Source organism: Orbicella franksi, chromosome 2 (assembly GCF_964199315.1).
Source record: "Orbicella franksi chromosome 2, jaOrbFran1.1, whole genome shotgun sequence".
Classification (NCBI taxonomy): Eukaryota; Metazoa; Cnidaria; class Anthozoa; order Scleractinia; family Merulinidae; genus Orbicella; species Orbicella franksi.
The window spans coordinates 5032090-5044511 of NC_138146.1; the positions used below are offsets into that span (position 1 = coordinate 5032090).

The 12422-nt window shown below is 37.9% G+C and overlaps 1 protein-coding gene across 1 annotated transcript in view; it reads left to right on the plus strand.

Moving 5' to 3' along the window:
* Positions 1-12422, plus strand: part of LOC145477872 (VPS10 domain-containing receptor SorCS1-like) — a 47577-nt gene that overhangs the window by 8476 nt on the left and 26679 nt on the right. Inside the window, exons 4-10 of the mRNA XM_081455731.1 lie at positions 411-569; positions 1927-1994; positions 3113-3177; positions 6359-6489; positions 7503-7607; positions 8732-8926; positions 11913-12077. Of these exons, the coding sequence (XP_081311857.1) occupies positions 411-569; positions 1927-1994; positions 3113-3177; positions 6359-6489; positions 7503-7607; positions 8732-8926; positions 11913-12077 (888 nt within the window). The remainder of the gene's footprint in view (positions 1-410; positions 570-1926; positions 1995-3112; positions 3178-6358; positions 6490-7502; positions 7608-8731; positions 8927-11912; positions 12078-12422) is intronic.

The following is a 12422-nucleotide window of genomic DNA, read 5'->3' on the forward strand; positions in this document are numbered from 1 at the left end:
TGCGAAATCGCACCATCGTGTAATATCAAAAGGCCTGAAAAGAGTGACAAACACCTGGCAATTACACAAAGTTTTATGTAGTTACAGAAAGTACTCCTTTGCATTTGTCATTCATTTGGCTTAATTGCCCATTGCAGTTACTGTAAATAAAATACATACAGTACAAGTACATGTATCATGTTGTGGAAACTTATTGATTTTACTGATTCACTGGGAAAAATTAATAATTATTATTGATCTTATCCCGATATATTGAACAATATTATTAGTTACTTTGCCACCAAATTGGGAGTTCGTTTACAACGATATCCTGATTTAACAATATAATTTTGTTGTCTCCTGGCCATATCTTCGAATCCGGGTTCCACTTTAATAATCAAATATCATCTTGTCATTGACGTGTTCTCCAGGTTATCGTGAGTGTCTTGAAGCCCAAGACTACCCTCTACATTTCCGAGGATGAAGGGAAAACCTTTAGAAGAGTTAATGTGAATTTCTCTCCTCATGTGATTTCTTGTAATCCTGTATCAGACAATCTCATTGTTGCTCACGATCAAGATACGAAAAAGGTTTGTGGAAGATATATTTAATTAAAACTCTTTCACTCATTTCAGTATTTCCAGTTTTGTCCAAGTTACATACGTGTACTAATCTAAAAATTTCACTAGTTTTGAAAAGCCAATACTACAGTTCAACGCTTGGGGAAATAGATAGTGGCCCTTTTAAAGGAGGCTGGCCACTTAATAGAGGTAACAACAATAGAAAAGCCCTCATCGGGACTTTGCTAACTGGCCACTTAATAGGGTGGCTGTTTAATAGGTTGCCGCGTAATAGGGGTTTGACTGTAGAGAGGGTTTTGCAATAACATTCATTTCAATGGTACAAGTATGCACATTGGTGTCACTGAGGAAACAGAAAATGTGACGAAACTGTGTATTAAAATTATATCAAACGCTTAATGACTGGCCTCCAAAGAAACAGTGAGTTTTGTTTTCCCTAGACCCTTGATGTTCTGTGAGGTGAAGCAGAAGGAAACATTGAGGGTCAAGGGGAAACAAAACTCCCTGTTTCCTGTGGGGTCAGTCATTAAGTGCTTTGTTATACCTCCCAACTAATGCTGGCTCAGACACAAATTTGCTCTGGTTTCAAGTAACATGTGCGAATCCAGTCAAGTCATGTTCAAGTGATCATGTGTGAGTCAAAAGTTCTAGTTGTTGTTTCCCTAAGGAGTTAGTGACTTTTGATGTGCAACATGTGACTTGATCTGACCTCCATTTTGATAGCTTATTTGAGTTGGCAGGTATAACAATGCTTGTTGTTTCCTTTGAACACCATTTAATAGTTATGTAACCTTTTGTTGGAAATTTAGGGATGGTGAATAATAAATGGGAGACATCGCGAGAAGGCGAGACTAGTGTTTTTCTTTGCAATACTGAGATATTGTTAGTAACTTCTTCAATTGCGAGACCAAGACTTCAAATTGTTTTAAATGTGAGCTCCAGATGTTGAGGTTCTAAGATTTTCAGACAAAATTTCTTAAAGCAAACAAATCGGTACTTCGAGACTTTCTTAGCCTTACAAAAAATTGAGACTGTGAGACGCAAATAACTATTAAAAAATTGAGACAGTCACAGTGATACCCACGAAATTTGATGAAAATTTAATATTATGGTGAGACCCATGGATGTTTTTTTGAAGGACCATTGGCTACCCCCAAATCTAAAGTAAAAGAAGGAAATAGAAGGTTGTCGTTCAAAAGTTGTCTGTAGACACCGCCAATTGATGTATACATGTGTAGTTCATGCATACAGTACCACTCCGATCTAGCTTATAATTGACAGAGAACAGAAAAAACAATTTTTTAATGGGAATGTTGTGAAACACAAAGAAAGCACTGAAATACCTGTGAATTCTTCTCTATTTTAGGTTTACTATTTCAGTGATGGGGGCATCTGGTGGACTGAACTCTCTGACAAGGTTGTGAGACATTACTGGTGAGAAAAAGTCAAATGCATGTGATTTTTGCATCCACATTACCTGAATTTCCAAAAATAAGAATCTTAAAAACTTCCAAACATCACCAAGGAAGTTCCAACAACTTCCCAACTTTGACAAGAGATATCTGAAGATGTTGTCAGTGATGAATTTAGGACTCAAATGTGATACATGTATTTAACACTGTTCATTAAACTATTTTGGGTGGAAATTGAATTCAGTTTTTCATGTTTATGTAATGAGTGCTAAACAAGTAGTCTTGAATTGTGATTCATGGGTGTGACATTATCGTGCACATGTATGTGTGTGATTGACAGTTTCCATTGACAGGCGTGTAACACACTCATGATGCATACACTCAGATGAGTTTGCAGGTACATGTGTACAGTTTGCTGACAGCTGGCCATTTCCTGGTTTTCTGTTAAACAACTGTTGGCCATTTGTCTGTTGATAGTTGTCATTTGTCAGCCATGTTCATTGTTCAATAGTGGGCTGACAGTCGTAAAGGTTTTAGAATAAAATGTTCCACTCCAACAAGCCCTATGGTGGAATCTTCAGTGTAGCAGGAGGAGAGGGAGACCAAGTAACAGCTGGAGAAGGGATACAGATCGCACCATCCAGTCGAAAAGCTACACATGGACCGAGATGGAACACTTGGCCAGGGACAGAGGGGACTGGAAGTGATCTGTCAGTGGCCTATGCTCTGAAATGGAGTGAAATGGCTTCAGATCAGATCAGTTCCACCCCTTAAGATCTTTTGGCATATGTTATCTTTGGAGTCTGGCTAGTATAGAACCAGAAGTTTCTGGGCTGGGCACAGGGAAAATGGACCAGTTGCGAGGATGACTTTGCTTGCCTGGTTTGACCATCTAGAGGAAAGATTGTTTTATAAAGAAGTTCAGTTCAAAACGTTTTGCCTGCGTGTGACAACCAGTTGCCCTGTGGATGAAAACGTTATTGAAACCTGGCTGATAGAATTCATCTGAAATGATTTGTGAATTTTGTGTGTGTATGTGTGTAGTGTTTCAACAGAGTTGTTGTTGATTTTTTTAAAATCTTTTTCACACCAATTATTATTACCAGTTATTAATTGACCAATAATTTTGTTTTTTTTTAGGGGATCTCATCATGTTGAAGGATGGGGTAAAGTACTCTTCCTTGAAGTGCAGGATAAATCAAAATGTAAGTGGAATATATAAATTATTGCGTACGTCTTACCATATTCGCAAAAACATGCTGGCAAAGAGTGCAAAGACAGTCCCAGCAGCTACAACTGCCATGATCACTCCCCTGGCTAGGAGATTGGCCCATCACACATGTACATGACATGTCATTGTGCCTCTCCAGCAGGGTCCCATGTCAACACAGAACCCTCAAGCAATGTTCAACAACTGAGCAAAGTGCCCAGCCACACAGTCAATGTCAACCTTATGTGGCACTGAGAACTCAAGTCTTGCTAAGTGAAGGAGATAGGAAATGACACTCTTCTCTGCTTTTGACAGCTGGCCCCTGGCAAACCACCAGCAGATGTGCCAGTGCCTGGGCATGTCCTCATCCCAGCCTTGACGGGTGAAAACCTAGCAGGCATGTTTTTGCGAAATCGCTCAGATGTACATGTATTGATTTCCAGTTGCAATCTTTTATTATCCATAGCAGGGACAGATATCTTTATCCTGGGTTGATCAGTAGCTATGCCCACTAACCCACGTGTAATTTTACTGGTTAGTATGGAAAATTTGCCTGCATGTATTGTGGGATAAGAGATTCACCGAGTGATCCTGATTGCTGCCATTTTCTCTAGCCATGTCCCATGGATTGGAGTTCTAAATCAAACTCCCTGCTTATTGTTCAATTTTAATCCAGCTTAAGTGCTGGACATTTTTATTTAATTATATTAACCAGGCTGCCTGTAGGGGGGGCTGTCCCGTGTATTGATGTCGCTGAACGTGAAGTAACATTGTACAGTCACATTAATTGAATGTCAACAACAACAACAACAACAACAACAACAACAGCAACTTCATTGGTACTCATACTTAGAATTAAACTTCACAAAAATAAGTTTTAAAATAAAGCAAGTACATGACTGCCCAAAATAACCATTAATTAATGGGTTAATTAAGACTGGGCAGGTATCCTTAGTGATTACAGCAATTATTTATTAGGGTCAGATACTAGAAAAGAAAATAAGATAAAGACACATACAACAGCACACAAAGCACACACACAAAAAAATACTAAGTATGTAACCTTGCAACATTCCCTCAGGCCCTGTTCTAGATCAGATTATGCTTCTTTTGAAATTTTATTTCACCAGAAGCCACAGCCTTTGACATTGAAAGAATGATTACAGGCTGTACATGTTACAATTTTTTCTGTAGACAACCTTGAGCTTTTGATTGTTGTAATTTATTGCAGCTCACCCTCAGGGAAATTATAGTATTTGTGAGTAAACACAACTCAATCCCAGTCTTGAAATGTGTAAATTGAGGCTTTTTTTTTTCTCAAGGATATTAATAAGTGGTTTATGCTGTCTAGTTTTGTTTTAAATGCTAACTGGTCGTGAGTATTGATGTCAAATGACCACAGACTGTAGCTACTGCAGACAAACATTATCACTTGTAAAGGAGTGACCAAACAGATGCCTTAAAAAAATCATTTGAACATACAGGAAAAGGCAGGAAAAAAATTGTTGTTCACATACAGCTGTACATATAATTAAGAAAACTTTAATGCTGTAAATCCTCGAATTAGCACCTGGGATGCTTATTTCAAATTTGGGAGAAGATGGGGGGGGGGGGCACTTATTCGAGGGGGGAGGGCGCTTATTTAATTTTTCCCAAATCGTGGCCTGACATGGTCATTTTTAGTGCAGAGTACTATGGCAATATGGCAATATGGCACTATGGAAATAAGGTGTAAACTTTAATGTTTGTTTAATTAATTAATTTCAATTAATTCATTAGGGTTGCAGCAAATACATGTAACTTGGTTCAAGAAATATCATCTATTGTTTCCAAACTACACTACTGCGTTTATTTCATCCTTTAATTGTCTCCATCAAAGAGACCAAAATATTCATACCCACAGCCGAAACTCTCCAGAGTAAGTGGCATTAAAACTTGTCAAATTGAACAAAAAACCCAGGAAACTGCTCAAATATTGCTGCAGACTCCGTGGCACCTACTGAAAGCATAAATTTTATCAGTCTTTGAGGGAAATCATTCACCAATGAAGGATATAATCTCGGTCAAGTAGCGTTGTTTACTTTCAATACCTCTGGTTGAAACGCTCTGCAGTTGTATTACTCGATATCAGTGTGGTTTTACTGTTGACGCCAAAGGTGGCAACAGAACGCGCTGTTTCGTGACAATTTGATAATTAGATTAGTTCCTGTTTATCGGTCAAAAGAAAATTTGCATTTTAAAAGCAAATTGTTCCTCTTCAATTTCTTCATCTGACATTCAACTTTCTTCCATTTATCTCCAGCTGTGAAAAGAACACTAGCACATCTTCTGTGTGTTTTTGAGAATAGAGTTTTAGGTTACATACCTTTGTGAGGAAAACAAAAGTATCAAGTTACAAACGTTTCCGTGAAGTGTAAAATTGTCACGTCTGGAACTTTAATGTATTATTTAATTTAAAATGAGCAAAAATCAACGTAAAACACTACAGTAAAGTTCGAGAGCTGTCTTGACAAACGTTAATTAATTGTTAGTTATTCTTGGGCTGTGAATGAAAACACACCATCAAACATACACACTGCTAACATTATGTCTCATCAAAATCCCTAGCTGACTAGCAAGGTCAGTACAAACCAGGAGTGAATGGCAGGGGTTATATAGGAACTGTGTCATGAGTACTGCGTCAGAGCTATGCATTACACTTTGCACTATCTGAGATTGTCTCACTAGTTTAAATACATCATCTGCGTGTAAACAACGGCATAAGCTGTTTATTGACATAAAAAGCTGATCTGAAAGTTTAAATCACGGCACCGTTAGTGCTTAACGTGTTCAACATGTTCACTTAACATGTTCAGAAACTGAAACAATGTACAAATCTGATACTACATGATGAAAACTATACATCCTTTGTTGTCTCTTTAATCATCCACAAAATGGGGGGGGGGAGGGGAGGGGAGCACTTATTCAAGGGGGGGTGCTTATTTTAAATTTCGGCCGATAGGAGGAATGCTTATTTGAGGGGGGGCGCTAATTCAAGGATTTATGGTATTTCCATCTGGTCATTTAGTTTGGGCCTTCAAAAACATAAACCTGTGTTGTTTAATCTTCCTTCCAACTTCCTTCCAATAATATTGTTTAACTGACCATTTTCTTCTTTGAACTTTTTTTGTTACCAGATAGCTCAGTTTTAAGGTATGCTCAATTGCCATGTGGTTCCAGTTCAGGATGTGTGCAAGTTTTTGACAAGTCTCTGAAAGAGTTCATGGCAAATTCTTTAGAAGTGGAAGGCAAATATGTGTTTGTTCAGGTAAGGCCTGACTTAAGATTATTTAGCAACGAGACAATGGGATCAAGATTTCCATCACACATAGAAATCAGCAGTAAATAATCTAATTGTAGTTGTGATTAACTGGACACATGTGTTATAAGTGGGTGTAATGTTAGAAGCCTCACAGTTTTCAGGGCTTACAATAAGTAATGATAATTGGATCAAGTGAAGTGCAATTCAGGGAGTAATGGGGTGAGTAATTTCAAAACTGGATGAACGTGTGACGGCATCTTTTGGAGCGAATCCTTCGAAGGTGGATTTCGACGCGACGCGAACTTAAACAGTTACTTTTAGCAGCTTTGACAGCATGGTTGTTCTTAAATAGATGTTTTTATTTTTGAAAGAAGTGGAGAAATAGACGAGAAAAAAAAAAATCGACTGACCTCATATTGAACCGGTGTCATGACAAAACATAACTCGAATCCAGCCCGTTCAGCACCTTATTTGCTTGTGCTAGCAAAGCAACAGTAAGAGAATAGTGTAATTATATGGATAATAAAACTAGCAGCAAATGCCAGGCTTTGGTGACTTCATCGTTTAGCCAAACAAAAGGTTTCTTTTGTTTTTCATTCAACAAAAGATCTCTAAAAGAAACCCTTGGAAAACTGAGTTTTTTGCATGCGTTATTTCTCGAAAACGAAGCACAAATCAACAAAAACAATTATGCAACGATGCTTTTCATATCAAAGAAAGCAAGTCAGTCTGCCAAAAATTAGCTCGATCCTGCAAAAAATAAAAATCGGTCCAAAATGCTATATATGCCCTTTTTGCACAAAAGCCTTCAATTGTAGAGATCAAGGCTACAGGTGAATCAAAGCTTAATGACATCCCTGGTTTCTTGTTATGGTCACCCTTGTCACTTTCTGCATCTCATCTGTTCTTGCATCCATATTGTTCCTTTATGAATGGCAAGATAGTAAAAATAACCTGATCAAAAAACAATTAAAACTATTTCTAATTATATGTTAAATACTTTTTTTTTAATTTTGCAGAAAGATTTGAAGCTCAAAGGATTGTATGTTTTCTACCAAAACAGCTCCAGTTTTCACACTAACTTCTTTCAGAAAGCGCAGTTTCCCCTTGATGTAGAAGAAAAAGTAAGTGCGTAATTAATAATGTTCAAATACCTTGCCCATTGAAGGATTTCTGGTTTGAAATTCTAGTTTAACTCACACTTTCCTTTGGAATGTTTGGCTTGAGAGGCCCACCCTTTGAAATTTCCCATGTCCTTTCATGCATGAGGTACATGTAGCTATGGATCTTTTCTGGAACTACACGTTTTATTAACCAAATCCGTAATTAGGTAATTTGACTGCATACCCCTCAGTCAAAACATTAGTGTCCCAGATGGGAGGGAGGGGTTAATCCCCGATTAAAGAATGATGGTGGACAGAAATTTGGAAAAGAGGCACTAAATATGTACCTGTCCAGTGTTTCATTTTGTAGGCGTGGTGCAGATTATTTTTCACCCCTTGGACTATACTTCTAGGGCTTAGGTACTTGTTATAAGTCTGAAACAACAAGTTAACTGGCGTAGACAATTTGCTGGCTTCATGCCCTAACAATTACTGCTATGACTCTAATGATGGCCTTTTTGGTGAGATTTTACTTCCCTATGTGCTACCAATTGTCAAATTTACTCCTTAACCCTTCAAGCTGCAGAGAAAAACCTTATTTTTGTAAAATGACAACAGTACTAGTAGATCGAAAGACCACAAGTAATATACCAGTTGAAAGGTATTGTTTGGGGGTATGCCCTAAATCACCACAACAGACATACAAGATGTCAGAAATTGAATTGAGGAGTCTACCAAGTGAAACAAAATGAAACGTTCAAGAATACCTTATTTCCTTTGTGTATATTGGGTATACCCCTAAACAATAGCTTTATTTGCAGCTCTAGGTGTGCAGATTTTTATCACATATTCACTTGTTCGTAAAATTGTAAAACACAAAAGTTGAAAAAACTTGAGGGGTGGTTAATCAAGTCTGATTTAGGTGCGGGGTGAGATTTTATGCTTCCAACATGAAGATATCTCAATGATCCTTTTGGTGTTCAAATCTGAAACGAGTTGGCCAAAATATTAAGCTCATTATAATATTTTGTGCCATGTTGCACTATCTGTGCTTAAAGAGTTAAAATGTAGGATGAGTCCACCTGCAGGGTTAGTGTATCGTTGTAAGTCAAAAGCTGATTATTGTGCAATGTTTGACTTGGTAGCTTTACAAGGTTGTTGATGCGAGTGAAAATGAAATGATGGTGGCGGTGAGACATGACACAAAAGACAATCAGCCCTATTACAACTTGTATGTGTCAGATGTGACAGGAGTGAAGTATTCGCTCTCCTTGAAGAATATCCTGGCTGCTAGGACTGAAGTATGGGGACAGAACACAACGCTGGTTGATATTCACAGGGTAATAATGACAGTTAACATGTAAAGTCTGTTATCTCGCATGCAGTTGGCCTAAAATAATGCAATACGGCAGTATAGGTAAATTTAAAGTCTGCATATGAGCCAAGTGGCCCACCAGGCTGGAGCTTATCCCGGTTTCTGTAGCATGAAGCGACTAGGAGATTTTTACTCCCTCATGGATGGGATAATAGTTGATCGCAGGGTTACCCCCAGCATTAAATTCACCGGTACCCATTTATGCACCTGGGTTGAGAAAGGCACTGTGAGAGTAAAGTGTCTCGCCCAAGAACACAACACATTGTCCCCGGCCAGGGCTCAAACCCAGACTGCTTGATCCATGAGGTCACCGCACCTCCCTTAACAGCAGTATATGTATACTTGTTAATAACAACCTAAATGAGAATGCATCTAAACAGAAAATATCGCTTAATCTCTAAGTGATATCGACTGGTTCGGAAACAAAATTCTAACATGGTTCGGAGGCTTCCTGCTGAAATTGTAAATTTTCTGTCAGATTTCTTTGTCTGGTAATTCCTGTAAGAGATTTGATACCAAAAGAAAAACAACAACAACAACAACAGAAAAAACAAAAGATAAAACGTTAACAGATATACATATATTACAGAAGTGTTAGAATTTTCAGTTGATCAATACATGATTATTTAGAATATGGCCTATTGTTGATTAAAACTGAATGGAGTTGAGAGAATTGGTTTGAAAACCTAGCAAGATTTCGGGATATGATTGTAATGGTTTACACTCCTTGGGGACCGTTCATTTTTTATCAGGTAGGGGGGGCTGGTGGGATTGGGGGGGGGCATGCGAAAAAAAATGGCTTTCGAGGGGGGGCCATCCCAAAAAAATAAGGGAAAAAGGGGGGGTCAGGTGAAATATTTTAGTAAAACTTTAAAATGGCATAATGTTTGAATATCAAAGAGAATAGAATAAACATAGAAGGCAGGATACAAATTTATTACAAACTTTCCTTCTGCTTTAAAAAAACGTTTGGCGACAAAAAGCATTTGTAGCTACTGAAAAGAAGTATTTAACACTGTTATTTTCGAATGCAACTTTCACTGGCACTCATCTTCATCTTCGCTGTCGTCGAGTTCTTCGTCGCCGCTTGTGCTGCTATGGGAGTCTCTTTCACCAATGCTGCAAGAAGCAGCAATGCTTTCCGTCAGAGTGTACTCTTCAGGGTACATGAAGGTGTAAACATAATCTCTGACTTCCTGCTCAAGGTTGGTGGTGATTCTGCTTCTTGCAGCATTGGTGAAATAATTCCCTTCCAAGAGCTGTGCGATGTATGGCCCATCTCTTCTAAATAACGACGTGGCAACATCCTCAACTTTAATACACTCTTCCGGGACGGCCGTTCTAGGAGGGTACACAAGGCATTGTGGAAGATCATTTCCTAGCGGGTTTCCAACACAGATTCCATAAACTCGTTGGACGTTGTTTTCAGTCCGCTTCCTCTTTCTTTGATTGGACTTTCTGCGGTTTTCTTTTTTCCTTCTCCTTTTGTTGACGTGCTGTTTGAGTATGCCCTTGAATGTGCTGTTATAATTGCTCTTATTTTCTAGTGCTTCCATGTCCTGCGTGACCTTCGTCAACTTAGCTTCTATACATGTGATCTGTCTTACATTAAAACTGTGGGCATTCATCAATTCAGATGAGGGAGATGCCAATGAGAGGCCAAATGCCACACGCTCAGGGCGAGCCATAACTAGGAGATCCGAAATTGACTTCTCTTTCTTTTGATTTGTTTTTCAAACAACAGCTCTCTGTAGTATAGGGATTGTAAATATTGTCTTCACAGTGAGCACAAAACGTGAAGTAGGGGGATAATAGAGAAATATTTAAAAAGTTGAAATCTAAATATTGTTTGTTCAAATTTTTTTTTTTGGGGGGGGGGTGTCATCCCAATAAATGACAGCTAAAAGGGGGGGCCATGTGAAAAAATTGGTAAGCTGAGGGGGGGTCATGCGATTTTTAAACGGTACTTCCCAAATCCCACCAGCCCCCCCTCCCTCATAAAAAATGAACGGTCTCTTGTGTGTGTTCAGAGACTTCTCATCATAAATGGCTTTTTTTGAGATCCTACATTCTAAAACAGGAATAATCATTGACAATTTATGTCCGAAATTTAGTGTTTGAATTTCATTCCCATTTCGTTTTTCATTGGATAATGGAAGAAATTCATGAAAGAAATATTTGTTTCAATTATTTAGTGATTTTTTTTGCTTTATATTTCAAATAATATTGGTGTAAATATGTATATTCATTATTTAATTAATAGTATCAATCTCCAGGCATTTAATGTGCTTATCTTACAGATACTAAAAAATGGATCATTAGCCGGAATAAGACTTGTTCAAAATTTAAAAAACGCTCTCTGGTAATGGTTGAAAGAGTTAAAAACTTAGTACAGTTTTTGATTGCCAGTCTGCAATCTTTGACAAACAGTGAATAAAATGTGCAATCCTGAGAATATAGTAAAGTGTGAAGAAGAAAAAATTACAACAAAAACAAAAAGATGCTAGTGAGGAAATAAAATGCTAAATAATGGAGTTCAGAAAAGAATTCAATATTGTCTGGGTAATGGTTTTGAGTTCTTGTCCGATTCAGTTGTTATTGCGGTATGCCAGGATTCCAATGTGGCCAATCATGCTTGGTTCAATGGCCACTCCATTGACTTTAATAATGTCCATGTAATCGCCAAGTGAAAATTTTGGCATGAGATAAGCACCTTTTTGTTTTTATTGTAATTTTTTTTATTTCACACTTGTTGCTGCGTGTAGTTTAATGATCGCGCTCTTTGCTCACTATCAAAGATTGCAGATTGCAGATCAAAGAAAATTCAGTCGAAGATTGCAGATTGCCAATAGAAAGCTGTAGTAATTTTAAACTATTTAACCAGAGAACATTTATTTATTTATTTTTTTAATTTTGAACTTACAAATGTTTTTGTTGAATTCACTTTCTAGGTGAAGGGTCTCAATGGAACATACTTGGCAAATGTCTACCTCAGAGATACATTCAGTGGTGCCCAAAAATTTAAGTCTGTGATCACATTTAACAAGGGAGGGAAGTGGTTCCCTCTGAAGGCTCCAAGTGTTGATCATAATGGCAACCCTACAAACTGTTACCCGGTCAGTCATGTTATGTAATTTTTCCAACAATAATAATAGTAATTTTTTTTAGTGCAGAGTGCACTATTGGGATGGTCATGGGAGCTGCCTGCCGCTAAGGAACTAAGGCACTATGGCCATATGGCCCTATGGCGCTAAGGTGTACACTTTAATGTTTGTTTAATTAATTAATTTCAGTTAATTAATTAGTCTAGAGGCAAGGAAGTAGTGGGGGTAGGGTGGGAAAGGTACATGTGTACTCTACGTAAAACACATTTCATCGCCGTCACTCAGTTTTGAACATCGCAAAGCTATGTATTTGTTTCAGGTAACCCCTTGCTCTCCTTGTGGTACCATTCTCCTTAG